Below are 26,535 nucleotides of genomic sequence, written 5' to 3' on the forward strand. Positions count from 1 at the left end.
TATCTGTACAGGGAGAGTGTCCCAGATTGAATCCCCTGTGTCACTAAACAGAGGTGGAGCAAGGCAGAAAGTCTGATTCATATACTTTTCACTCAGCTACAGTTCATGGATTTTTTTTATATACTTTTGAAATAAATGGCAATATGAACAAACAGTTGTTTGCATTTAGGGCAGAATACAGCCAAGCAAGGAAAACACACAGCCAATTGAATGCTTCCTGCTGCAGTTGATAAGAAGATGAAATGTTTGCTACTACAAAGCCGAAGTGATATGCCTTTCCAGATCTTTTAGACAATAATTAATTTTTCATTTGAATGTGCATATAATAGTTTGGCATGAACACTAGAAATTCCTGTCTTTGACTAGATAGATTATTTGCTATGCAAATGGTTCAGAATGGAAAAGCACACCCTACTTCATGGATTAAATGTAATGTAAACTATCAGCACATATGATACTTATACTTCCTTTTGGAACAAATGTAGAAAACACTGTTCTATTAAATAAATGAAAATCTTTTCAGTTTAAGCTATGCATGTTTAAGTAGGTTATTTATTTATTTTATTATTCTTTCATGTCTCTGCATATCTAGTTGCTTGTAGTATTAGGATGGAAAGGGCAATTATGAAAAAAAAGCTTTGAGGTTAAAGCAGACATCTGAAAGAGGGTCAGAATGTCATTATTTTTCTGAGATTTTTAATGGTCATCTTTTGAATATTTAAAACTAATATTTTAAAGGAATTTGGTGTTAATCAAATGTATAATATTAAAATTTGGTTCTTTAAGTCTTTAAGATTAAATAAAATATCAAGTGAGTTGTGCCCAGCACCATGCACATTGTATACCAATGCTACCTAATCTTTTAAAACTAATCATTTTATTTGTTACCATTTTCCTATAAACTCCATTAGTTTTCAGGACTTTGTTTTACTTTGATTTTTATTCTCAAAAATCTCTTAATACTGTAGAATCTTTTTATAAAGGTGCTGCTCAGAAGGCCATAAAGGAAATTTTTGGTTAGTAAATATTCATTTAAACAAAATATAGAAGTTCTCACTTATATGAGTAAGAGGAGCTCACCTGGGTCACTAATATACTCTAGTGCCTTTTTTTCATCTGTGACCAGAAAGATGCTGTAGGTCAATGTAAAATGTTGTTTATTTAATTAACTAGGGTTTACCAGGAGAGCCTGGAATACCAGGAAAACCAGGAATTAAAGGAGAAAAGGTAAGCACTAAAATGTGATCAATTAAATTTATAATTTAGAAAATATGAGTCATATATTATAATCTTGAAGGAGTCTTCTTCCATCCTTCCACATTGATCTGTTTAGGTACTTTAAGAATAAATAAAAACATGCCTCTAACTTGAAGAGTTTACCTTCTAATGTGTCGAGCTAATTGCTATTTAATAATTGCAAGAATCCCATTGACTTTGGTGTGGGGAAAAGGATGGAGGTTGGATTAGACCTTTAGTTAGACACAGGCCCTATCAGAGGGAGTGGGGTAGGAGGGCCACTTGGCCCTGGCCTCAGGAGACAAAGGGGCCTCAAATTTTGACATTTTCCCACCAAGTCATACATGGAAATGTATTATAACAGAGACAGCAAAGGAAGCTATATATACCTGCAAAAAACTGATTTAAAGGCTTTTTTGTGCTAATAAATATTTAATTCTAGTTGTTTAATAAACTTTATATCTAATCTGGCAATTGCCCTGTGTTCATATTCATAGTAACAGACCAGTTACTAGAGGAATTTAATAATGGGGACATGTTAGCAGATGAAATTTCAAGACTTTGAAATAAGGGACACAGTAAATAACACCTCCAAACCATTATTTTATAATTTATTGTGTGTTACCATGTTTTAAAAGAACTCCTTTATAAAAATGAAGTGAAATTTTGAAAGTGGTGCAAGTAAAAGACAGTGAAAGCAAAAGAGCGAAGCAGCAGTTAAGAGTTTAAAGCCAATAACATCATTTCTTGTAGAAAAGATGCCTCAGCCATTAGACCATACTGACAGTGACACTTCCAGTTTTGATGATGAAAATTTTGTATCCACAAATGACATTTCAATGCCACTGCCTCAAAATGAAGAAATCATTAATCAAGACACAGAAATGCCAATAGTGATAGACGCTCAATTTAGAGACTGTGCAGGCAGAAAATGAGGACCTTGGAGATGCTGCGCAGCAAGAGCAAGAACTTATGGCTAGCACAGGACTCAGCAGCATCAGAACCTGATTCTGGACTTCTTGATAAGAACAATATTGCTCAAATACAGTCGTTTATCATAATTGTTTTCTTATTCCAAGTAATATACCGAAAGATGCTGAGAATCATGCTTTTCCCACTAGTTTGCTGACAAAAACCTCTTCCAAATGCAGAGATCAACCAAAGAGACTGTCTCTGCTGGAGCATGGTAAAGCAGTCTCCGAATTGGGTACTCTGTTTTATTTTTAACAGTAATACTTCAAATGCATCAGCACTGTCTGATCCATCCAGATGGAGAATAAGTAGAGATTGGAGGAAGTTGAAAGACCTAATACCTGCACATGAAACTTCAGTATCGCATAAAGATAACTTTGTTACATGGAAATCAGCTAATAGAGCAGCACTAGCTGAGAGTTCAATTGAAAACTGAATCCTGAGTGAAATAAACACAGAAACTGATAACTGGAAAAAAAACTCCTTGAGCATCTGTTGAATGTCATTCTTTTTCTTTCTGAACAGGGATTGGCTTTCTTTGGTTTTAGTCAATGTATCAGTGACCCTACAAACAGAAACTTTCTTGGTATACTTGACCTTCTTAGCAAGTATGACACACTTTTATCAGGCCATATTAAGCGTGTTTGAAAATCACAAGTGAGCGGAAAACGCATGCAAGTCCATTACTTGTATAACAGAACACAAAATGAGTTTATCAAGCTGTGTGGGATGTTTGTGCAAACAGCAATTCTTGAAGAGATACGACATGTGAAGTACTTTTCAGTTATTATTGATGCAACTCCAGACTGTTCTCATAAGGTACATGCAACCTTCATTGTTTGGTATGTTAACATTGCAGAAGTTCAAAGGTTTCAATTGAAGAACAATTCATTTTGTTCAATAACTTCATAAAAAATGGAAAAGAAATTGCTGCTCATATATTAGAAATTCTGGAACGCTTCAAATTAAATTTTCAAGTCTGCATTGGCCAAAGCTATGACAATGGGTCCGATATGGCTGGGAAATATAAAGGAGTACAAGCAGTCCTTCTTGAACAAAATCCAAACTGTATTTTCTCCAATTGTGGCAACCACACACTAAATCTTGTTTGCACTGATTGCTCTGAATTATGCAAGGAAGCAATTGGAACAATCCAGCAATTGTATAACTTCTTCAGTATCAGTCCTTGAAAGTGGGAAATTCTGAATCAGCATCTGCCTGTTTCCCTTCATGGCATGTCAACAACGAGATGGTCAGCACAAATTAATGGCATTAAATCTGTTGCACAACATTTGGACTCTGTGAGAAAAGCTTTAAATGAGCTTGAATCTCTTACTCTCACAGCACAGGTTCACACTGACCTTAAGTCAATTCAAAAGTATACATACAAATTTGAATGCATTTTAATGTCATCCATGTGGGTGAAGCTGCTAAAAATGATCCACAAAACTAATCTTGTAATTGAAGTACGCAATGCTATATTAGATGTTGAGATGTTGAATGACTTCTTAAAGATTTTCGAAAGACTTGTGATCAATGGGACACAATCCTTTCAGAATCCAAATCAGTTGCACAGGTTATTGACATTTTACCTGATTTTTCCACTTATCGCAGCCTAATATCTCAATCTGATGCAGAAAGGCACCATTGATTCAATGGTTTGTTTGGGGGTTTTTTTATTATTGACGCCCTCAAATCTGGTTTTACATATCGATTTGAATCACTCCAACAAATTTGTATAGTTTTTGGAATCCTTTGGGAGTTTAGAGAACTAAGTGATGAAGATTCAGCAGCTGGACAGTGTCAACAAAAATACAACAACAAAATTTCAAAAGATCTCTGTGACGAGATCATCTTCCTGAAACAAATAAATTCAACAAATTTTAAATCAGACTGCAAGCCAAAAAAACTGCTTCAAGAAATATATCTGTCTTCTGTATTTTCTAATATCACAATTACATTACGTATTTATCCATCTCCCTGCATCAGTGGCTTCAGGTGAATGCACATTCAACATGTCAAAACAAGTAAGGAACTGTCATTGTTCTACAATAGGACAATGGTGTATGAATGGGCTTGCAGTGCTTAACATTGACACTGATGCTGCATGTAAATTAGATTTTTCTGCAATTATAAATGAATTTGCACATAGCAAAGCCAGAAAAGCATTCCTAAAATGAAGAGTTTTGCTTGCAGTGGAAATTCACAATTAAACTTACATTTAATATACATGCTATTGGTATAATGACTTAGTTGTTAATAAATAAGTGTCTCCAGTGTTCATTTCCATGTATTCTTTTGGTTTTAGTATGACCCTGTGGATGAGAAATTAGATACATCGGGGGTCTGAGGCTGGGGCTGTGCTAGGGCCTCTAAATTGAAAGTGGCCTAGGCCTCTGTCATTCTCTGAGAGAGCCTGGTTAGACATACCAGTACTACAGAATAGCAACAGTTAACTGTGTATATGTGCTGGCACGTATGGGGACAAGGGGATAATTATATAGGGAGAATGTGAGTTCTGAGATAAGTTATTGCATTTAAACTTCTTGGAGTTTGTTTTTTAAAGAAAACCAGTGAAGTATCTTAGTAGTTTGTGGGTGCAAGCAGTTAAGAAAGCAGAAATAGAGATCAGCATTGGAGCACAGACCTAGAGAAGCTAATCTTGTGAAACAGGAAGAAGCATAAGGTTGCACAATGGGACAGGATGAAGGAAGTCACTTGTGGTAGAAGGAGTTGGGCTAGCCAGAGAAATGCTATATTCATAAAGTGTAGAATTAAAATAAGAAAGATAGGGAAAATGTAGGCAGGAGTACAGCTGAGCAGAGCTTTCAAAGTAAAAAGAAGAAATTTCAGTAGTTGAGATAAGATATGGCTAAGGTAAAGACCAAGGTTTTTGCTATAAGGATGGAGAGGAATGAATGTACTATGGAAATGCTGTAAAGGAATACCTGGCAGGATTTAGAGATAGTCTGGGTATTAGAAAATAAGGGGCAAAGAAGTGTAGGTATGGTAACAGCATTGCAAGCCTTAGCAACCTGGGCTATGTCTAGACTGCAGGCTTCTTTCAGAAGAAGCTTTTCCAGAAGAGATCTTCTGAAAAACTTCTTCCAAAAGAGAGTGTCCACACAGCAAAAGCACATCAAAAAAGCGATCTGTTTTTTCAAAAGATAGCGTTCACACTGAATGGATGCTGTCTCACATTTCAGCTGTGATTACTATGGACGGAATGACCACCAGGGCACCTGTGCTTTCTCCTTTTTCCTCTTCTTCTGAAAGAACTCCCTCTTCTCTGTCCACACGCCTTTTTCCAAAAGAGCTCTTTTGGAAAAAGGCTTCTTCCTCATAGAATGAGGATCACCAATGTTGGAAAAACTCCTCTGTTCTTTCTATTTTCTTTCAGAAGAACGTGATTGCAGTGTGGATATAATAGACGTTTTTTTGGAAAAATGGCTGTTTTTCCTAAAAAAACTCTGTAGTGTAGATATTCCCTGGGAGAATGGGGTTATTAACTAGGTTAGATGGACACTTGGTGTTTTCTGATATAGCAAATCCCTAAATCCCTTGTTCTTATGGTTTGTTGGTTGGTTGGTTGGTTGGTTGGTTGGTTTGTTTACCTTGCATACTTACCTGCATAACATTTTTAGGGAATATATATACAGATTTCAAGGCATGTCAGTACTTCCAAACACTCTGTCGTAAGACTTGCTACTCTGTAGAATAAGTGTTGGCATATCCGATTTACTGTGAAAAGTCTCTGCTAGCAGTACAGTAAACACTTCTCTAGACTGTAGAGCCAGATTGGCATTAAAAGTAATGTTTTAAAGGTTGGTTTTGTTTTATGAAATTGGAGTCATGTCTTGGATTTCTAGGTATGCTGTAACAACAGTGGTGCAATCTGAAATAGGGCTGTTTAAATTTGTTCCCAATACCTAGAATTAACAAGCAAAGGTATGTCTTTACTTGCACCCTCTTTCGAGAGAAGGATGCAAATGAAGACATGTAAAACTGCAAATGAAGCCAAGATTTAAATATCCCGCACTTCATTTGCATAATCACGTTATGGCGCTATTTTGAAATAGCACTATTTCAAAATAACAGATGCTGTTAAGACGCGGTTATTTTGAGAGAAAAACCTCTCAAAATAACCCATATTCCTCATACAATAGACTTACCAGTTATTTTGGGAGAAAGGGTTTTTTTTTCAAAATAACCACATCTTAACAGTGTCTATTATTTAGAAATAGCACTATTTAGAAATAGCGCCATAACACAAATATGCAAATGAAGCACGGGATATAATCCCAGCTTCATTTGCTGTTTTGAATGCATTCATTTGCATCCCTCTCTTGAAAGAGGGTACAAGTGTAGACATACCCTAATAGAGAACTACCATGGAAGATAGTCATGATAACCAAGATGTACCTTAATGTTAATTTTCCTGAAAGAAAACACTAACAGTTCAATTAGTGGTTTATATCTATTCCACAGGGTGATTATGGAGGAATTATAGGGCCTCCTGGACATCCAGGTCCAAAAGGTGAGATAGGACCCCCTGGACCAAGTCTGCCTGGGAAACCAGTAAGTACTCATTCTCTGGGCTTTCATGGCTTATTTCCATGTAGCACTTATAGCATTACTGAAAATTACTCATATAGCAGAAGTAATATACTTTTGAAAACAAAGTCTATGTTATGCCTGTACAGAGAAAGGAAGTACAGAGAAAGTAAAGTTATGTTGTTGTTAATGCAAGTGCCTGTTCAATAATCCTCCAGGCTGTGGCACTAATAATGAAAGTGCAGCTAGATAATTTTTATTTATGATACCTCTGACAATACAATTCAATCAGACAGTAATTTCAAGATAGAATTATTGTTTTTTAGGGTCCAGCTGGCACTCCTGGGACCCCGGGTCCAAGAGGGCCTAAGGTATACAAAAATTATCACAGTTCCTGTCTCTAAGAGACATAAATAAAATGACTAATTTCTGTTTTTAAAGATTAAACAAAGTTTTGTAATCTTATCAGGGTGAAAGAGGATTTCCTGGCCTACAAGGGTCCCCTGGAGAGATAGGGCCACTCGGAATAGGAATTCAAGGACCCCCTGTAAGTATTGCAGACAGCAAATGAGAGTTTCATTGTAGTTATTATTGAGAAATCTATGTAATTAACAGGTTCATATAACATGTTTCAGATTAGATATTCCTGATATGAGTTGTGTGCTGCTCTGTGGCCACATCTACATTGCAGAAGTATCCTGAAATAGCTATTCTGCATCTTTAAAGCAGCACCTTATTTCAAAATAGATTTCGAAATAATGGGTGCGCTATTCTGGCATCCCTGTAACCCTCATTCCACAAGGGTTAAGGGACATTTTGGAATAGCACTTTATTTCAAAATTACCTCAAAATAAGCTACACAATTTGTGTAGCGTAATTTGCTAAGCTTATTTTGAGGTAAGGGTGCAGTGTAGATGCACCCTGAAGGTATGTCTACACTTGCAGCCTAATTCAAAATAGGGCTGCAAATGTAGGCATTCGAAATTGCAAATCAAGCCTGGGATTTAAATATCTCATGCTTGATTTGCATCTTCCCAGCCGTGCACCATTTTTTTAAATTGACAAGACCGGACTAACTGCCCATGTGTACATGCGGCAGTGAAATGGCCATTCGAAATAAAGCCCTAATCGAACTACCTGTTAAACCTCATTGCTGGAGGAATAACAGGTTCTTCGAAATAGGGCTTTATTTCGAACAGCCATTTCACTGCCACATGTACACGCGGGCAGTTAGTCCGGTCTTGTCAATTTCAAAAGTGGCACCCAGCCAGGAAGATGCAAATCAAGTGTGGGATATTTAAATCCCGGGCTTGATTTGCAATTTCGAATGCCTACATTTGCAGCCCTATTTCGAATTAGGCTGCAAGTGTAGACATACCCTGAGATTCCTGCCCCAACACTCTTTCCCTCTTCAAAGACTAGAAAAGGACATTACTGTCTAGGTCTTGCTGTTAGTCTCTCTAGATCTTGACTTGTGAGGGATGGGAAAGTTGAAAGAACGTGTGATATGAACCATCCCACATTAACTGCACTTTGTTGTTATAGCTGATGGCTTTTTTTCTGGCTGACTGCTATTATAAAGTTCTCTGATGATTCTGGTTCCAGCACCAGCACATGGGAAGAGACACAGGCCCCGTAAAGCATCCCTAGCTGTCAGTCAATAAACAGAGTCCCCTTTTTTATGTCATTCCCCATTCCCTGTACAGTGAGAGAAGCTGAGTCAGGTACTCTGCCTTGGGGAGGAACCAGAATATTGAGTATTGCTTGTGGGTGAAGAGTTTCTAGCTAGTGCTGCAAAACTAAGCTTTGCACCCAGAAAGCAACAACATCCAGATATTTTACCATGTATATTTTAAATATGAAACAAGGAAAAAACTATGTATCCAAAGTAATCAGAGTAAATCGCTGCAGCAGAATACCATCAGCGGCACACTTTTCAAAATGCTACTTCATTCTTGTTCTTTACACTGCATTTTTGTGACACTTATTACTTTAGTATTCGGCCCATTTTTTGAAGTCTCAATTCTTGCAGGAGCTTCTTCAGATATTTCCCCAAATTAAAAAGAACATATTTTTGAAAAATATGACACCAGAAAATATCAGTGTTTTTTTCTTTAGAATGTAGCTTTCTCCACAAGAGTAAGATAATTATTAATTTCATTTCAGTAATGTATGTTTATCCCAGCTTTTGCTGATAATGTAAAACATTTATGGCCCTAGAATTTTCCAAGGTTGCAATACCAAGTAACATATCCTTTGCCAAGGCTGTGTAAAGAAGTGTTGTACAAAAGGAATCTGTTATAGTGTGGACTGGAGGACACATTCCTCTTCAAGAGAGATTCAATGCTGCACTGGATTCCTTGAGGTTGCTGTCCATGTTCACCATGTGAAGGATTTCTCTTTGAACATTTACATTGTCATTCTTCACTTACTCATACATTCTCACTATTGTATTAGCCCCTCTAGAGAATAGGTCTACAGTGATCAGGACCCCTGTGTGCCCCCTCCATGACCCATGAAACCCTCTGCAAGTGAGAAAGCTGGTAAAAATTTGGCCTTAAAAGAACGAAGTCTTAGATAATGCCAACATTTGATCTGTAATCCAAACTATAATCTTTCTGTGTCTAGTGCTCTTCAGTGTTCAATAATATAGGGAGTAGATGGCTCATAAATTCTACTGTGATCAATAAGGCAATATCCTTTTCAGTTTATTGAAATGAATAAGTATTAGAATTCATAATGCTTGAGGCAGCTAGCTGTAAATTCAAATATAAATTTTAAGCAAGTCTTTACCATTTTAAACAAATTAACGTTATATAATTTTTAAAAAAAGTTTACATTGATTCGTGGGCACCTTACAATTTATAAAGATTTTGCAGTGAATAAATTTCAGTTTTCTCTGTAAATCTCATGCTAACTAAATAGCCCATTTCATAACATAGCTGTGTAGTTAAGTTACTCAGTAGCCTTACTTTCCATTTGAAATGGTTCTTAACCAAAATACTGAATCTAGTCACCCTTGAACTTCAGCAAAATTGGGTCCAGATTTGTAACCAGAGCTTTCAGCAGGCCCTTCTAAGATGCACTAAACCAAAAATCCACATTCAGTATGTTTGGAACATGCTCACTGCTGCTTTAAAAGTATTGCTTCTGTTATCTAACTTTACATTTGGCTTTTTTTACAGGGTCCTAAAGGTCCATTTGGGGAACCAGGTCCCCAGGTATAATGTGGAAAAATTATTTTAACTTAACATATATTCCATTAAACAGTCTCTTGAATCACATCTTAAATAACTGTTCTGTATGTTAGGGGCCTAGAGGACCTCCTGGATTACCTGGAACTCCAGGTACCCCAGGTGTTGATGTAAGTAACAGTTCTATTTATAATACTATATAGATATATATGCCACTTATCAGTGACTGACATTTTAACAGCAATGGCCTTTTTTTTAGGGTGCTCCAGGAGTAGATGGGAAGCCAGGACTTCCAGGCCCTCCAGGTGACCCAGTATGTATACCAACTATGCTTGATTTATATTGCTGGGATGCTAGTATTTTAAAACAGAAAGATACCAGTAGGCCAAGCAAACTTTATTCAGTCGACTGCCTACTGACTTCTTATAGTTATTTCAGGTCTTTCATGATAAATGTTTGTTTTCAGGAAGTTATGATTTAGCTGTTATAGTTAAAGCTAATAGTTTAATAGCTGCAACTTGACTTACCATGTCTGAATCCATTTTCAAGGAATGCAGTTTGTTTCCTTATTAAATACAAAACTAAGGAACAATTGTAAGATTCTGATTTTGCTCTTACCTGGGGTTCACCAAGTTTAACCCTGGGAAGGCTGCCAGATACTTCATTTAACTGAGCATCTACAGGCCTGGCTGCTCACAGTTCCTGTTAGCTGCAGCTCATCATTGCCAGCTAATGGGAGCTGCGGGAAGTGATGGCCCAGCCTGTGCTGCTTCCCACAGCTCCCATTAGCTGCGAATGGCAAACTGAGGACAATGGGAGCTACAAGTGGCTGTACCTGTGGAAGTTCAGGTATATGAAGTGTCTGGCAGCCTGCAGGAGCCAACCCTGGCAAACCACTTCAGGCTCGTGGGCCACTTATTATGCACCCCTGCCTTAACATGAACTAACTTTCATAAGTACTCACAAAACAATTAAGCTAAGATGAACAGCTAAGATGAACAGACATCTGAAATGAGTTTAAGTCCTTTAACATGTTTGTCAAGGCTGAAACTACATAAGCTTAATTTTGAGTTTAAAACAAATGCTGATATTGGCATTTAAAAAGATAAATAAAGCTCTCAGAATTCCTAGAGCAGGTCTTGCAACTTGTTCTTCTGCAAAGCAAAACCCTTTAGTCACTCATTAACCTTGCTTGTGGTTCAGAATTATATGATTTTGACTTTCCTAAGGGTTCGGACCAAAATCTATTACAATATAACCAGAATCTTAGAAAGGCTTAGTTTCAGTTAACAGGTGAGATATAATGATGATTCTCTTAATGTAGATAACTACTGCAATATCAAATAGCTTCTTAGTTTTCATTTGAGATATATCATAAAACAAAAAAGACATGGCTATCCAAAAAGCCACGCTTCCGTGCTGGGAAACCATATAGTGTCTTTCAGCCAAATCCCTGCTGCTTACCAAGATGTGAATTCAGCCTCTTCTCTATAAGAGCCGTCTTCTTGGTGAGTGCTTAAACCCTGCCATGTTGTAGACTAATCCTCCTCTAAGAACGTCCTTGGCAGATTTTCCAGAGTTTGTGAAGCCATGCTGACTGTGGTATGTCCTTCTCTACACTAGCTGTTAAGCCATGGTCAGCAGTGGTTCCATTGCACAGGTTGCTGACCTCCACTGTGAGCAAAGATCAATTTTCCAAATGTACTGAAGACTTCTGTTTTCCTGGCTCGGAAGCTTTAAAAATGTGAACATTTGAAACTGGTTACATTGAAGACAAGTGCACACCACATTTGTCAGTGTATCTAATACATTTTTCACCATGAATGCTCTTTATTTTTCTTTAAAGATATCATAATAAAACAGCCTTAGAACATAAGAACATAAGAACGGCCATACTGGGTCAGACCAAAGGTCCTTCTAGCCCAGTATCCTGTCTACCGACAGTAGCCAGCACCAGGTGCCCCAGAGAGGGTGGACCGAAGACAATGATCGAGCGATTTGTCTCCTGCCATCTCTCTCCAGCCTCTGAGAAACAGAGGCCAAGGACACCATTTTATCCCCTGGCTAATAGCCTTTTATGGACCTAACCTCCATGAAATTATCTAGCTTCTCTTTAAACTCTTTAAGCCTTACTCATTTGCATAATGATATACACTCTTTATACCATTAATACATATGAGAACCGTGGGCCAAATATTTAAAAAGATCAGGTATATAAAGCATATTAAATATTTCTTAAGTATGTGCATGTGTTTTATTTCAGATTGCACTTCCACTTTTGGGAGACATGGGTGCTTCATTGAAGGTAGTGTATTGGTAATGGAGAAAGTCTTTCCATAATATGAAAGGGTATGTCTACACTACAGTGTTATTTCAAAATATCTTATTTCAAAATAGTTTACTTTGTCTACACACAAAATACATTTTGAAATAGCATTTTGCTATTTCGAAATAGCACATCCACACTGAGTGGACTCTGAATCGCATTTAAGGCTGGCCGGAACTAGTTCCAGCAGGGCACCAGGTCAGGACTTACCATGTGGGGCTGCTGCCTGAGGCTGAGGTCTGTACTTAAAGGAACCTCCCCGGACAGCCAGTTCTCAGGTTTCCCTGCTTGCTTGTCTACCTCAATGAGGGACAGCAAAGCATTTTGTCTCTGCGTGCTCTGATTGTCCTCACTCGGGACACCACAGCACTCTGCAACATGGAGCCAGAGCTGCCCCTGGGCACTCTGGTGCTTCTCGTGGATGCGTTGCTGCAAGCCTGGCTGCCCTTTCTGCAGGCTGCCATCTGGGAGGTCCATCGGGGGGCTGTCAGTATCCAGGAGGCCCTGTGGGAGAGCTTCCACCCTGAGGAGCACTAAGAGCCTCCCTGGTCTGCCCCACTGGGGGATTGTGCCTCATTCCTCTCTCATGTCCTTCCACTTACCCCAACCTAACCTCCCTTCCTGATGTCAAATAAAATACACGTATTTTCATGAACACAAACTCTCTTTATTTAACAAAACTGGGGAAGAGGGAATGAGACTCTGGTGAGACTGGGGAAAGGAGGTGGGAGAGAGGAGAAGAGAGGGTGGGTGAGGGGAGGGGGAACCCTGGGAGGAGGGAGCTGGAAGGGGGAAGCAAAGGGAAGAAGGGGGAGGGGAAGCTCAGGGCTCAGGGTTGGGGGGTCTCACCAGACCAACTTGATTGTCATGCAGACCTGTTCCTTGGTTCACATGTGGCCTTTGATGACCAGGCTGGAAGCTATCCTGCCATAGACGGCCATGTTCCTCCGTCTAATGCGGAGATCATGGACATTGGGGGCATCCCCCCCAAACCTGAATAAGGTCCATGATCTCCACCCTGGACCAGGAAGGAGCCCACCTTCCCTGGCCCTGGCAGGCTTCTGGGAGCTGGCAGGCTGCTCCTGAGGAGCGATGGAGGGCTGGCTGCCAGTGGCTTGCTGGCTCATGGTTTGGGGCCAGTGGGTCAGGGGCAGTGACTGCTGGCTCTGAGCTGGCAGGCTTGGAGCTGGCACAGGCACTGTGGCCAGAGTCTATCCCTTTAAGGGCTCCAGGGAGGAAGGAGGGAGAGAAGTGTTCTTGGCTGAGGCTAAAGTAGCCCCTAGGGCACCCTGAGAAGACTGGATGCCCCCTATTTCGAAATAAGTGTCTACAGAGCACTTATTTCGAAATAGCTATTTTGAATTTGGCATTATTCCTTGTAGAATGAGGTTTACCAAATTCAAAATAAGCTCTCCACTATTTCAAATTTATTTCGAAATAGCGGTTTGGCTGTGTAGACGCTAGGAAAGTTATTTCAAAATAAGGGCTGTTATTTCGAAATAACTTTGCTGTGTAGACATACCCAAAGGGTTGTTCAAAACAAAATAGGCATTGGCATGTTTCCAGAGATATGCTTTTCCTAAAACTGAGGTTATGTTTTACTATATTCTGTAGATCACAAATGTTATGGATGTAAGACATTTCAGAGACAGTGAAAAGCTTGTCATGTCTGCCATTGGTAAAATTGAGTCCTGATTCAAATTCATACTTTGAGGCCTGGGTCCACCTCATGCTTTTCATTAAATCACTCAATCCTGTCCTTTGTCTAGAAACAAATCTAGTTCTTCTTCTTTACATAAGACAAGTAGTCCGGTAGCTCATTAGAGACTAACAAATATATATATATATATATATATATATATATATATATAATATTATGAGCTTTTATGGGCAAAACCCACTTCTTAGAGTTGGATTTTGCCCATGAAAGCTCATAATACTATTTATATTTTTGTTAGGCTCTAACGTCTATACTTCAAAACAAAGTCAAATTAAGATACGCAACTTCTGCTACATTAATTCCCAGCATAGACCAGAGTTCCCCTCTCAGTTTGAATGAGCTGTGTTAACTAAACCTGCTAATTCAAACCCTGGAAGATCAACAGACCTAGAGGGTCTGTTTTGGGACCCGTACTGTTCAATATCTTCATCAATGATGTAGATATTGGGATAGAGAGTACGCTTATTAAGTTTGCAGATGATACCAAACTGGGTGGGGTTGCAACTTCTCTGGAGGATAGGGACATAATTCAAAATGACCTTAGAAAGTTAGAGAAATGGTCAGAGGTAAACAGGATGAAGTTTAATAAAGAGAAATGCAAAGTGCTCCACTTAGGAAGGAACAATCAGTTCCATACATACAAGATGGGAAGCGACTGTCTAGGAAGGAGCATGGCAGAAAGGGATCTAGGGGTCATAGTGGACCACAAGTTGAATATGAGTCAACAGTGTGATGCTGCTGCAAAAAAAGCAAATATGATTTTAGGTTGTATCAACAGGTGTGTTGTAAGCAAAACTCGTGAAGTCATTCTGCCGCTCTACTCTGCACTAGTTAGGCCTCAGCTGGAGTACTGTGTCCAGTTCTGGGCGCCACATTTCAAGAAAGATGTGGAGAAATTGGAAAGGGTACAGAGAAGAGCGACAAGAATGATTAAAGGTCTAGAGAACATGACCTATGAAGCCAGGCTTCATGAACTGGGCTTGTTTAGTTTGGAAAAAAGAAGATTAAGGGGGGACATGATAGTGGTTTTCAAATATCTAAAAGGGTATCACAAGGAGGAAGGAGAAAATTTGTTCCTCTTGGTTTCTGAGGACAGGACAAGGAGTAATGGGCTTAAAGTGCAGCAAGGGATGTTTAGATTGGACATTAGGAAAAAATTCCTAACTGTCAGGGTGGTCAAATATTGAAATAAATTGCCAAGGGAGGTGGTGGAATCTCCCTCTCTGGAGATATTTAAGAACAGGTTAGATAGACATCTGTCAGGGATGGTGTAGACAGAGCTTGGTCCTGCCTTGAGGGCGGGGGGCTGGACTCGATGACCTCTCGAGGTCCCTTCCAGTCCTATGATTCTATGATTCTATGAACAGCCACAGCTTTGATCTTCTCTGTAGTGTAGATATACCTTAAGGCGCCAATGGACTACTAGTTTTTAAAGTTACAGACCAACACAGCTACCCTACTGAGTTCTTTCAATAAACTCACTATAGACACTTTAGTTCCTTCCCTGTAGGTGTGCTTGCATCCTCTGTGCCTTTGATTGGAGATTTCTCATAGAAGTGACTGTTCAGCCTACAGCTACATGTTACTCAGACACTTGCTCTGTGCTGGTGTCATATAGCACTGCATGGGAGATCTGCCCTTAGCTCCTTCTCAGTTGCCAAGCCCCGAAACAGCCTTAGCAGTTGTCCATGTTGTTTTTCCTCACATGTGTCCCCTTAGCTCTTTTAGTTTTTAGTTTATTATACTTGTTCTTAGTAGTAGTTAGTACTATTACAGTTTAAAAACAACTTTAAAAAAAGTCCAGAGAGAGAAACTCTTGTAGATAGCTTCTCCAATCATGAGAATTTTTACTTTACTGGGAATGGGCGCCCAATTCTCCTGGTTTTAAACACTGCCCAGTACCAGATATTCCCAATGCATCCTCTGCTTCAGGCAATCTCAGATTTTCCAAAAGTACAACTTCAGTCTGGAATTAAAATCTAGAGCCAAGAAACCAGGGAGATCATTCACCATTTTCTGTTTCATTCACCTTTAATACATTATCACTGAAATTTACAACACAGGAAAATTTTAAATAATAAAGCCCCTGGCATGTCTTGATATATTTAATGTCTCTCTAGAAATGTTCACCACCACAATTCTGTATATTTGTAACAAAAAGTTTGTAGCAAGCTGCCAAGCTGATGTTCCTGCATTAATAGGCAGGAAAGGAGGAAATAAAATAACAGGTTTACCTAACAAGGATGGTCACAAAATCAAGAAGGCAAGGCTACGGATGTGACTATATAATAACACAATCCTCTGTTTCTTTTTCTAAATTAATTCCTGACATTTTTTATTTTCCTCTGTTTTCCAGGGTGATACCGGACCAAAAGGTCCTCCAGGAATCCCTGGTAGAGAGGGGCCAAAGGTAAGTTTATTAAGTGAGTATTTCCAATTACTTTTTTTACCCATTAAAAATTCAGGAATAAATCTTATTTGCCTGTCTTATGTACTTATATCCCCCCCCCCACACACACACTATTGTGGTATCTTAGCACCTCACAATTTTTAATGTATTTATTCTCCCAACACCCCTTGTTCTAAAGTGTTGTGATTCATTCCCATGTTATAAATGGGGAACTGAGGTACAGCGAGCTGAGTGAGTTACCCGAGATTGTACAGAAAGTCTGTGGTAAAGCAGGGAATTTTCCAGTTGCCAGGCTTCCACCATAATCGCTGGACTATCCTGAGCAGTTACATATTGATATTCATGTGAACAATCTCATCGATTTCAAATGGGACAAATTCTAAACTCATGTCGAAGTCACTAGGAATTGTGCCTTAATGAAGAATGATTGAAGACTGCAGGTTTTGACACCTACATTCCTTAAAACAGAATCCAATAATAATAATTTAAAAGTAAAAACTTATTTGAAAATAATTCTAAACTAGTCTTCTTAATGCATGCATAATGTATCTCAGGTATCATGTGAGTAGGTTTCATCATTGAATTTGGTCTGGTAGTTGGATTATTACTTTCCTTGGTCTGGGTCAGGTACTGCTATGGAGTGCAATATGAATGCTGATCTATGCCTCCTCTAATCTAATTGTAATTTTTCTGACTAACTTTTGCATTCAGCATCAGTCTTTGGGACCAAACTCAACCTCAGAGGAATAGGAATTAGATATAATGTTTATTGACCATAGTGGGATATGTGCAGGTGTGGAATTTGACTCTGTCTGTTTTAGGGTCCTTTACTGCTAAGCCATAAGTTCCATACTAGCAAATTTACAATGAATCACACTACAGTCCATGAGTTTTGGTAACAGTAATAAAATACAGTAATCATTCAAAAGTTATATCTTCATAGGGAAGTAAAGGTGAACGTGGATTTCCTGGACTTTCTGGAGAGAAAGGTGATGAGGTAAAGTTATTTTAATTTAAATAATAATTTTATTAGTTATTACAAATTGAAAATTAAATCCACATATTATCTAATTTTCCAGAGTATCCAAAGAAGATATGGATCATTAGGAAGGCTGATATTAACAGTTCTTGAGTCTGAATTTTCCAAATAGTTAAGTTCTGTTGCTCAATTAAATAAGAGCCATTTTGTTTTCATAGTTCTTAATTGAATTACAAATGATTCTGTATAATTTTAAATGCTAATATTGAGACGATAATATAGGATGGTACAACAAATGGATATATGCTGAGCTTTCTCAGAATGTTCACATTTTATAACACATTTGTTTTGAGTATGTTATTAGTCCTTTAGTGTTTATGTTCCAAAAATATTCCAATGAACCAATTTAGTGTCAGGATAATTCATGGCAACATCAAATATTAACAGAATGTAGGAAATTATTCAGAGACTGAATTTTAAATTTGAAAAAGTGCCTATTTTCACCAGGTTTGAGATTCCAATGGTACTGTAATCCATTAAGGTTACAGAAAAAATGTCATATGACCTTTTGCCCAACGAAAATGAAATACCACAGCTCCAATTTTAAATGGCAGATATTTGCAATGAATGCTCAAGAGCAATCGTGTATCAAAAGAATTCACTGAAATTATAAATGTGAGTGAATCATGAAATTCTTGGAGATAATTTTCTAGATAAAATAGATTGAATAAAATATCCATTACAATACCAAAGCACCTGAATTGAAACCAGTAAAATACTACTCTCTTGTGAATGATATTGTTGTGATAAGAGTGAAAGCATCTGAAAAATTACGTGAGCTATTACTTGGAAATTTGAATGTATTCAATCATTTCTTATTCTTCCTGGCTATTTCTTGGTACATAGCTAAGGTTAATTATGGAATAAAGGTGAAATTTCAAACAAAATGATGGATTGAAAATGGTTTTCAAACTTAAATTTGTACCATCCATCATCTCAAGAGAGTTATCAGGTAGAGTGGAGATCAGGTAAATGGAATGATGATATTTTTCCTTTAATTTAATCAGTATGTTTCCCTTCTGCCCATACTCTGTCCTAGATCTTAGCTGCTTGCTGAAGTATAAATGTTTTTCAAAGTTATCATGCTTTTTTCTTTCTTTTGTGGTGACACTATTCAGAGAATTTTCCAGGCCTGTTTTTCTTAAATATTCAGGATGTCCTGAGGTTAGATTTAAAGACATACTTAAAAATAAAAATTACAATAATGAATAAGACCCTTAAAATATTTTATTTTAAAAATAAACAGGACTGTGGTAAATCAGTAGTGTGGCCTTTTTCTGTGCTCTCCATAGAACATCTCTGTGCAATGCATGCAGCAGTAACTTGAAGCACGGAGAACCAATTGTAAACAATTGTGACTGTATATAACTGCTGAGAGTTGAGACAGATTTTAGAGGCAATTGAGAAGGTAATAACAAAAAGACTAGGTTATAACTGGCACTTAGACTTTTAAAGAGACTCTAGGGTAAATTCATTTTAAGCAAATTTTTGTTAATTCAGTAGGGTACAGTGCTCATTCAGTCAATAAGGAAGCTATTTGAATGTTTCTTCAGTATTTGGTAGGTGCTTATGCATTTCAGAAATGTTGGGTGGCTCCAATGTTTCAGCAGATGCTATAGGCAACTACATTGTAAGTGGGTGAATGAATGTTACTTCCAGGAGACTACATAAATGAAGTTGTTATTCCAGCAATGGATCTAAAATTATCATGTTTTTTATTATTTAGTTTGATTACCAGAGTCACAAAATGGAACAATAGTTTCAGGGTCTTCTAAAGTTCAGTGGAAATACTCTCATAGACATAAATGAGCTATTGGTACAGGCCATTAATGATTATCCATTTGGATTCACATAGTATTTTATAATTCATGGAAATATAAACCAAAACTCTGTTCACACAGCTGAAAGATCCAGTGCCTCCCTAATCTCATTCAATGGTATATTTTTATTTGCTTCAATATCAGGACCTCTGTTGCTTACATATTATGTTTCTTCCATAACTGAAGAGTCTCTTTCCCTTATCTTCCCTTCACCTCTTTCATATTCCCTAGGAGTATCTGGTCTCCAAGTTTCAATATGGTTTGAGAATTTCACTGTTAAGGCAATTTAGGTTTTGCAAGGGTCTATGATATGAATTTTATCAGGTGCTTTTCAGATTGCACTTTCCTATTACAATATGAACTAAAGTGTAAGAATTATAACAAACTTAATTCTTAAATCTATTCTAGGTGTCTAAGTATTATTAATGAGGCTCTATAGCTGGGGTCAACTAATTCAGAAAGGGGCACAAGTCCCACAAAATATTGGGTGGCCCCTTTCCCCGGGGCTTGAGTCAATATGGCCTTGTCCCCCTGTGCACAGTTTGTAAAGCTCACTCTAGTCCCCACCTCTCCATCATTTCATGATTTTTCCCTTTTCTTCTTTAACTCTCCCACTTCCCTGTCAGTTTTCCCTATTCTGGGCTCCTTTGATTGCAGATTTTCTTTCCTACCCCCTCAGCAACTCTTTCTTTTACTCCCCTTCCTTCAACATGAAGTCTGTGTCTCAGACCAGCTCTTCTGCCTTCTGTAGGGCCCATTGCTTTCCCTTCTTCAACCAACTGGTGGCCATAGAAATCACATGCCTTTCACTAGTACTATCTGCCTCTTTTTTAGTAGATCGCACTAGAATATGAAAAAAAGATGCTCTGTATATAGCACACCCTTATCCAAGTAGGACGGAAATTGCTGTCCTTGTGGCAGAAGTGCCAAATCCAGGAGAAGACTGTATAGGGACTCACCTTTGTACTTTCCATACACATATATACTCCTGTTCCCTGTGATGTTGGGATTTGATATCAAGTTTAATATATCCAGAACTTAATGTGCAATAAAGGCATATCAGATGTTGATTGTGGTGCTTATAGGTCCTTTTAAGGTGCCATTTTGTAGATTTATCAGGATTATCATGAGAGTCATGGTTTTCTTAATATTTTCATATTTTAAATACATTCCCATTATTTGTGGCATACCAGGGCTACTGCATGTGTGAGGGCAGATGAGAGGGCAGATGCTTGAAGAGATGGGTAGATTTATACAAATTTTATTGATAATCTGAAGAGACCAGTCTATAGGATGGCACAAGAGGCTAATGGAGAGCAGTGAGTCAGCAATGGAATGAAGACATAGGGCTCGCAATGTCTGCCTTAAACACCAGATTATTAGACACTATGTTACATGGGAACCAGGTATTTAAAAAGTTAACAGCGAGAAGGCAGAACATTAGATTTCTCCACTGTATTGGGATAATGTTCACAAGCTGAACTATCAAAAACAGCGAATGAGACTTGCTCTGATTTTTTGTTTAGTACACTTTTATAATATAATTGGTAAAATATTCAGTGTTAGACACAACATCCCCAAGCTAGGTAACATTATTCTCATATTATAGATATGGAAACAGAACTACCAACTTGCTAAACAATTTGCCTTTGGTTACCTAGAAAGTACTTATCAATACACAACAGAGATTGTCTGACTCGGGTCCTGTGTTTTGGTCATAAAATTATTCAAAAGAATAACACAATTTAGTTATAGTTCAGATTATATCCATGTGCAGCCATTATTTTATGTAAGGTGCCTGATCTGATTTTATAGCCTCAAATTAAAAACAGATGAAGCTTTCTGAAATTATTCCATTGTCCTTTATGATTCTATACTGACATCAACATAACATGTTCAGATGCTAATTTCTAGAATTTGTAATGTATTTGATAGTATTTTTTTTACTTTTAAGTATTTAATACGGTACTCAGAGTTTAATAAACCTCAGTTTTACAAGCTAACTAGTTTGGACGTCAGGACTAAGGAAATTTTTGAGCACACTGAAAAGACTAGGGAAATTTTTGAGCACACTGAAAGAAAGCATCTTTTGGTAACTGAAAGCCACAATCAGTTCTGGAATCTACTACAAAAAGCAGCAGCACAACTGATGACAGCAAATGCAAAAAATATAATTTTCCCTCCCTTCAGGTACATTGTTATAAAAGAAAAACAACTTTGGGAAGTTACAGAGAATCTTTTTAGTTGATCTTTTGGAGCCTGAGACCTCCCATCATATGTTGAGATCATTCAGGAAAGATAAGGATAGTGAACTAACTTTCTTTGTTCGGAAATACTAAATCTGCATAGTGGCTAAATGTTTTTCCTTTCTATCCCATGCTCATCACCAGAGATTACACTGGAATTCAGAATATTAAACTGATAATATCATTCAATGACTTTTTACTATTGATATGAGGCATGTTTTATGAATTCAAACATTTATAAAGATTTAGCTATTCACCTTTGAGATGAAATCTTATTAAAACTATTAAATATATTTAAACATGAACATATAATGCTAGAGGATAGATATCAGAATCCATCAGAGTGAATTTTTATCCATAAAATAGAATTATGAGCAGTAGCTGGAAGTAAAGTGTGCAGTAGTTCATTAAGTGCTATAACAGAAATCCATACTTTTTATATATATAATACCAAAAATAATTGAGAAATTAGGCACAAAGTAATCTTTTGCTTAGATAACATCAGCTAACAGAGAGGAATTAACATATACCTTTCAGAATGGGTAGAAAGCTCATAGTGATAGGAAATGACAAAAATGTTTCTGAGCAAATCACAGATACCATTCTCTTGTCTACAGAGCTAAAGTGTAAAAAATATAAAGCACAGAAGTTACCAGTAGTAATGATGGAGAAGAGTATAATTTATCACTCAAACAAAAAGCTATCTTTTGTATGTTGTTTCAGAACAGTATATTGTTGTTGTCTAAAATCATTTGTATATGAACCGTAACAGTGATGAACATGATAAATATAATGGATTTCAAAATATATACCTGTGTTTTGGAAAAATATTTATAAATTGTTTTTACTTCTCAGGGTCTTCAAGGTATTCCAGGACTCCCTGGTATAACTGGGCCTAGTGGGCCTTCTGTAAGTGTTTGATATAATCTGTGATCTAATCTTTTTTTTTTTTTTTTTTGAGATTTCAATAACTATCTAGTAAACCTGGAGCACTCAATATCAAGATTAATAAAAAAGGGTATGTCTACACTACAAAGTTAATTCGAACTAACAGCCATTACTTCGAATTAACTTTCATAGGCGCTACACATGCAAACCGCTAGTTCGAACTTAATTCGAACTAGCAGAGCGCTTAATTCGAACTAGGTAAACCTCATTCTACGAGGAGTAATGCCTAGTTCGAATTAAGTAGTTCGAATTAAGGGCTGTGTAGCCACTTAATTCGAACTAGTTGGAGGTTAGCCCTTCCCAGGTTGCCCTGGTGGCCACTCTGGGCCAAGTCAGGGAAACTCTTCTGCCCCCCTCCCGGCCCCGGAGCCCTTAAAGGGCCACGGTCTGGCTACAGTGCCCATGCCAGTTGCAAGCCTGCCAGCACCCAGCAAGCAGACCCTGCACCTGGCACGGCATGAGCCAGCTGCCCGCTGCCACCCAGCCCTCTGCCTCTACCCAGGACCAGGCTAACGGCTCCCAGGAGCCTTCCCGGGGCCGCAAGAGGCGGGCGCCCGCCTGGTCTAGTGCGGAGATCGTGGACCTCATACAGGTTTGGGGGGGAGGCCTCCAACATCCACAGTCTCCGCACTAGGAACAGGAAAGTGGCTGTCTAGGACACGATAGCTGCCAGCCTGGCCACCAAAGGCCACGTGTGAACCCAGGAGCAGGTTTGCATGAAAATCAAGTTGGTCCAGTGAGACCCCCGAACCTGAGCCCTGAGCTTAGAACATAAGAACATAAGAACAGCCGTACTGGGTCAGACCAAAGGTCCATCTAGCCCAGTAGCCTGTCTGCCGACAGTGGCCAACACCAGCTACCCCGGAAGGGATGGACCAAGCCATTTGTCTCGTGCCATCCATCTCCAGCCTTCCACAAACAGAGGCCAGGGACACCATTCCTACCCCCTGGGCACCAATCAATCCAGAGTTGATTGTGTCAAACTTGAAGATGAACTGTAGCTCAGCAGTTTCTCTTTGAAGTCTGGTCCTGAAGTTTTTTTGCTGCAGGATGGCTACCTTTAGATCTGCAATTGTATGTCCAGGAAGATTGAAGTGTTCCCGTACAGGTTTTTGTATGTTGCCATTGCTAATATCTGATTTGTGTCCATTGATTCTTTTACGTAGGGACTGTCCAGTTTGGCCGATGTATATAGCAGTGGGGCATTGTTGGCACATGATGGCATATATTACGTTAGTAGATGTGCAGGAGAATGAACCAGTGACAATATGGCTGATCTGGTTAGGTCCTGTGATGGTGTTGCCACATATATACAAGTTAAGCTTTCTTTCAAAAATTATAACACATTTAGCAAAGCTTAATGGGCAATATGAAAATTGACATTTAAATAGCATGGCTACATCTTTAGCAAAAATTAAGGTCACTACATTTAGTCTGTCAAGGTTAAAATGCAAACACAAACACAAATTTTATCCTTCATAGGCTTATCGGTAGTATGCAGCTGTTGTTCAGTCAGAAGAAATATAAGCCTTGCGGGAGAGACATAATTAAGTTAAAATGACCTTCAAAATCTATGAGTTTTAATAACATAATTGCAATGCAGTACACTTTATTTTATTGTTTTATCACTAATGTGAAACAATCCTGTGTGTTTTAGGGAGCAATAGGAAGACCCGGACATCCCGGTCCAGTTGGGGCAAAAGGTGAAAAGGTATTGATTATTATACAATATTTCAGTTCTGGTGAAGGACTACAAAGAATTCTCTAGTTCCTTTCCTTACCTATGGTTTCCGTGAAATGCCAGAAACAGAGCATGATTACCTAGGGAGTCAAAGGGCTGTTTGGTATAAACAGGAATTGAATAGACAATATGGCTACCTATTTTTGACCCAAGAAGTTAGCCAAAATTTGGAGTCTTACAAGGTTTTTCCTGTTAAAAGGATAAATTGATGCTGCAACCAAGTATTTCTATAATGCAATCCCAATTTTGTATGAAGATGTACACAGTCTCTTTCAGCCATCTGTCCTGTCTCCTTAGTTTTACGCTTCTTTTTTCATGCTGATTTTAATGTTTCTTGTTGCTTTTCTCTATTACACACAGACATATATGTTTTCAGTCCAATCAGTTCCACTCCTGAGTTTATCAGAGCACAATGGAAACCTTCTTAGACCACATGTCTAACTCTACTCCAGCCTGGAACATGGCTTTATTTTAAGTGGAAGCCCATATTGTTTCAATGTTGTATAACAAAGCTCAATTTTACATTTTTTTTATGAATAAATAACACCAGGTTCAGTGCAGTTTAACACAGTCTATAAAGGTACCTTTTTCTAGAAGATTTCTCTGACTCACTAAAACAAATAATATAATTTTAATATGGTGTTTTTACCAACAAGTGCCATCCTTGTATATATCTCTCATGTTAAAGCAGTGGTTGTATTTGTTTGCTATTTCTTACAATCGAAAATATACTGCAGCCTTTTACTTACTTTGCATTAAGGTTTTTTTTAACAATATTGTACATATGTCCAGCACTCAGTAGTTCCCAGTCTAGTTGGAAGGCAAAATTCATCTCTTGTGTAATTCAGCTCAGTTCAATGGAGTTACAGTAGGTTTAAACTAGGCCTATAGTTACAAAGCAACGTCCATTTATAATCTTCTTTTTGTTCTGTGTGTGTATATCCTTTTGAAATTTTCACCATTAGCCTGAAGTTTTCCATGCTTAACGCTACCACATTAGAATCTTTCTGCAATATTTGCTGTGTTCCATAGTATTCTGCAAATTCTGAACTGTAACTGATTTTTCAAAAAGAAAAAAAATATTTGTCATTTTATTCCCATGAAGCTTTAGAGTCTTCATAAAGTAGATTAATTGAAAACTGCCTCTAACAAAACAAAAGCAGCGATTAAGTTAGGAACATACCTTGTTCCTCCCAGTCACTTAAGACAAAATTAAATGTGAAAAGCTTCCTTTTCTAATCCCAGAGTCTGGCACTACAAAGTTCCAATAATATTAAATCAGACATTGGACACACATTTTCTATTTTTGGATTTCTAGTTGCACACATTTTCTATTCTTGGATTTCTAATTGAGGGCAACTGGGGGGAAGGGCGCTTTCAAAGCTCTTTAGAAGACAGGCTCACAATTCAAAAGATCTAGATAAATTAAAGAGAGTCTGAAATCAATAAGATGAAAATCAATAAAAACAAGTGCAAACTTCTGCACTTAGGAAAGAAAATTCAAATGTGCAAATACAAAATAACCAGGTAGGCAGCTCTACTGCAGAACAGGTTCTATGGGCTGTAGAGGATCACAAACTGAATATGAGCCAACAATGTCATGGTATTGTCAAAAAAGCAAATGTCATTCTGGGATATATTTACAATTGTGTCATTCATAAGATGGGGAAGGTAATTGTTTCACTCCACTGATTACTGCTCAGTGGAGTAGTGTCCAGTTTGGAGTGCCATACTCGTAGAAGGATGTAGACAAATTAGAGAGAGTCTGGAAGAGAACAACAAAAATAATGATGGGTTAAGAAAAGCTAACAGTGAGGAAAAGTTAAAAGAATTGGACATATTTAGTCTCCAGAAGAGAAGGCTGAAATCTGAAGAGTGACCCTAAGTTTCCTGCGATAGATCAGATGAGAAAAGTTCACAAGCTGTTATATGAAGTTAAAGTAGCAATGCAGGGGTTCTCAAAAGAAGACGTTAGCATGACCAGCTAACTGGAATGGAATGAAAACGAACATGATTAAGACTACAGTTGTGTGGGTGAACAGAAGTTTCTCTCAACACTGGATATAGAGATTACTGGACTATAGCTACACCAGACTGACCAGTGTAAGAACCTTACTGGCTGGGTTAAGGAAGACAGCGACATAATATATGAGATACAGTTCAGACTAGAGAATGTTGGACGAGAGAGGAACACGTCAGGTTTTGTGTATGACAAGCACATGCCATAGGCACGGAAGAGGAGACTTTCTTTACCCTGTCTCCAAACACAGACTACCCAGACCCTGAAAACCCTCCACTGACGGGGAGCCAGGTACACACCAAGGGGGAG

General features: G+C 38.1%; 1 protein-coding gene across 7 annotated transcripts in view; it reads left to right on the forward strand.

Annotated features, from left to right (window-relative positions):
* Positions 1-26,535, forward strand: part of COL19A1 (collagen type XIX alpha 1 chain) — a 368,607-nt gene that overhangs the window by 267,296 nt on the left and 74,776 nt on the right. For all 7 annotated transcript variants that reach the window (XM_089777104.1, XM_089777106.1, XM_089777105.1 and 4 more), the window contains 12 exons: positions 1,174-1,227; positions 6,697-6,786; positions 7,089-7,133; positions 7,232-7,309; positions 9,948-9,983; positions 10,073-10,126; positions 10,216-10,269; positions 12,220-12,261; positions 16,359-16,412; positions 17,356-17,409; positions 22,373-22,426; positions 24,123-24,176. In XM_089777104.1, coding sequence (XP_089633230.1) covers positions 1,174-1,227; positions 6,697-6,786; positions 7,089-7,133; positions 7,232-7,309; positions 9,948-9,983; positions 10,073-10,126; positions 10,216-10,269; positions 12,220-12,261; positions 16,359-16,412; positions 17,356-17,409; positions 22,373-22,426; positions 24,123-24,176 — 669 coding nt within the window. The remainder of the gene's footprint in view (positions 1-1,173; positions 1,228-6,696; positions 6,787-7,088; positions 7,134-7,231; positions 7,310-9,947; positions 9,984-10,072; positions 10,127-10,215; positions 10,270-12,219; positions 12,262-16,358; positions 16,413-17,355; positions 17,410-22,372; positions 22,427-24,122; positions 24,177-26,535) is intronic.

This window comes from Pelodiscus sinensis, chromosome 3 (assembly GCF_052426305.1).
Source record: "Pelodiscus sinensis isolate ZL-2025 chromosome 3, ASM5242630v1, whole genome shotgun sequence".
In the NCBI taxonomy this organism is placed as follows: domain Eukaryota; kingdom Metazoa; phylum Chordata; order Testudines; family Trionychidae; genus Pelodiscus; species Pelodiscus sinensis.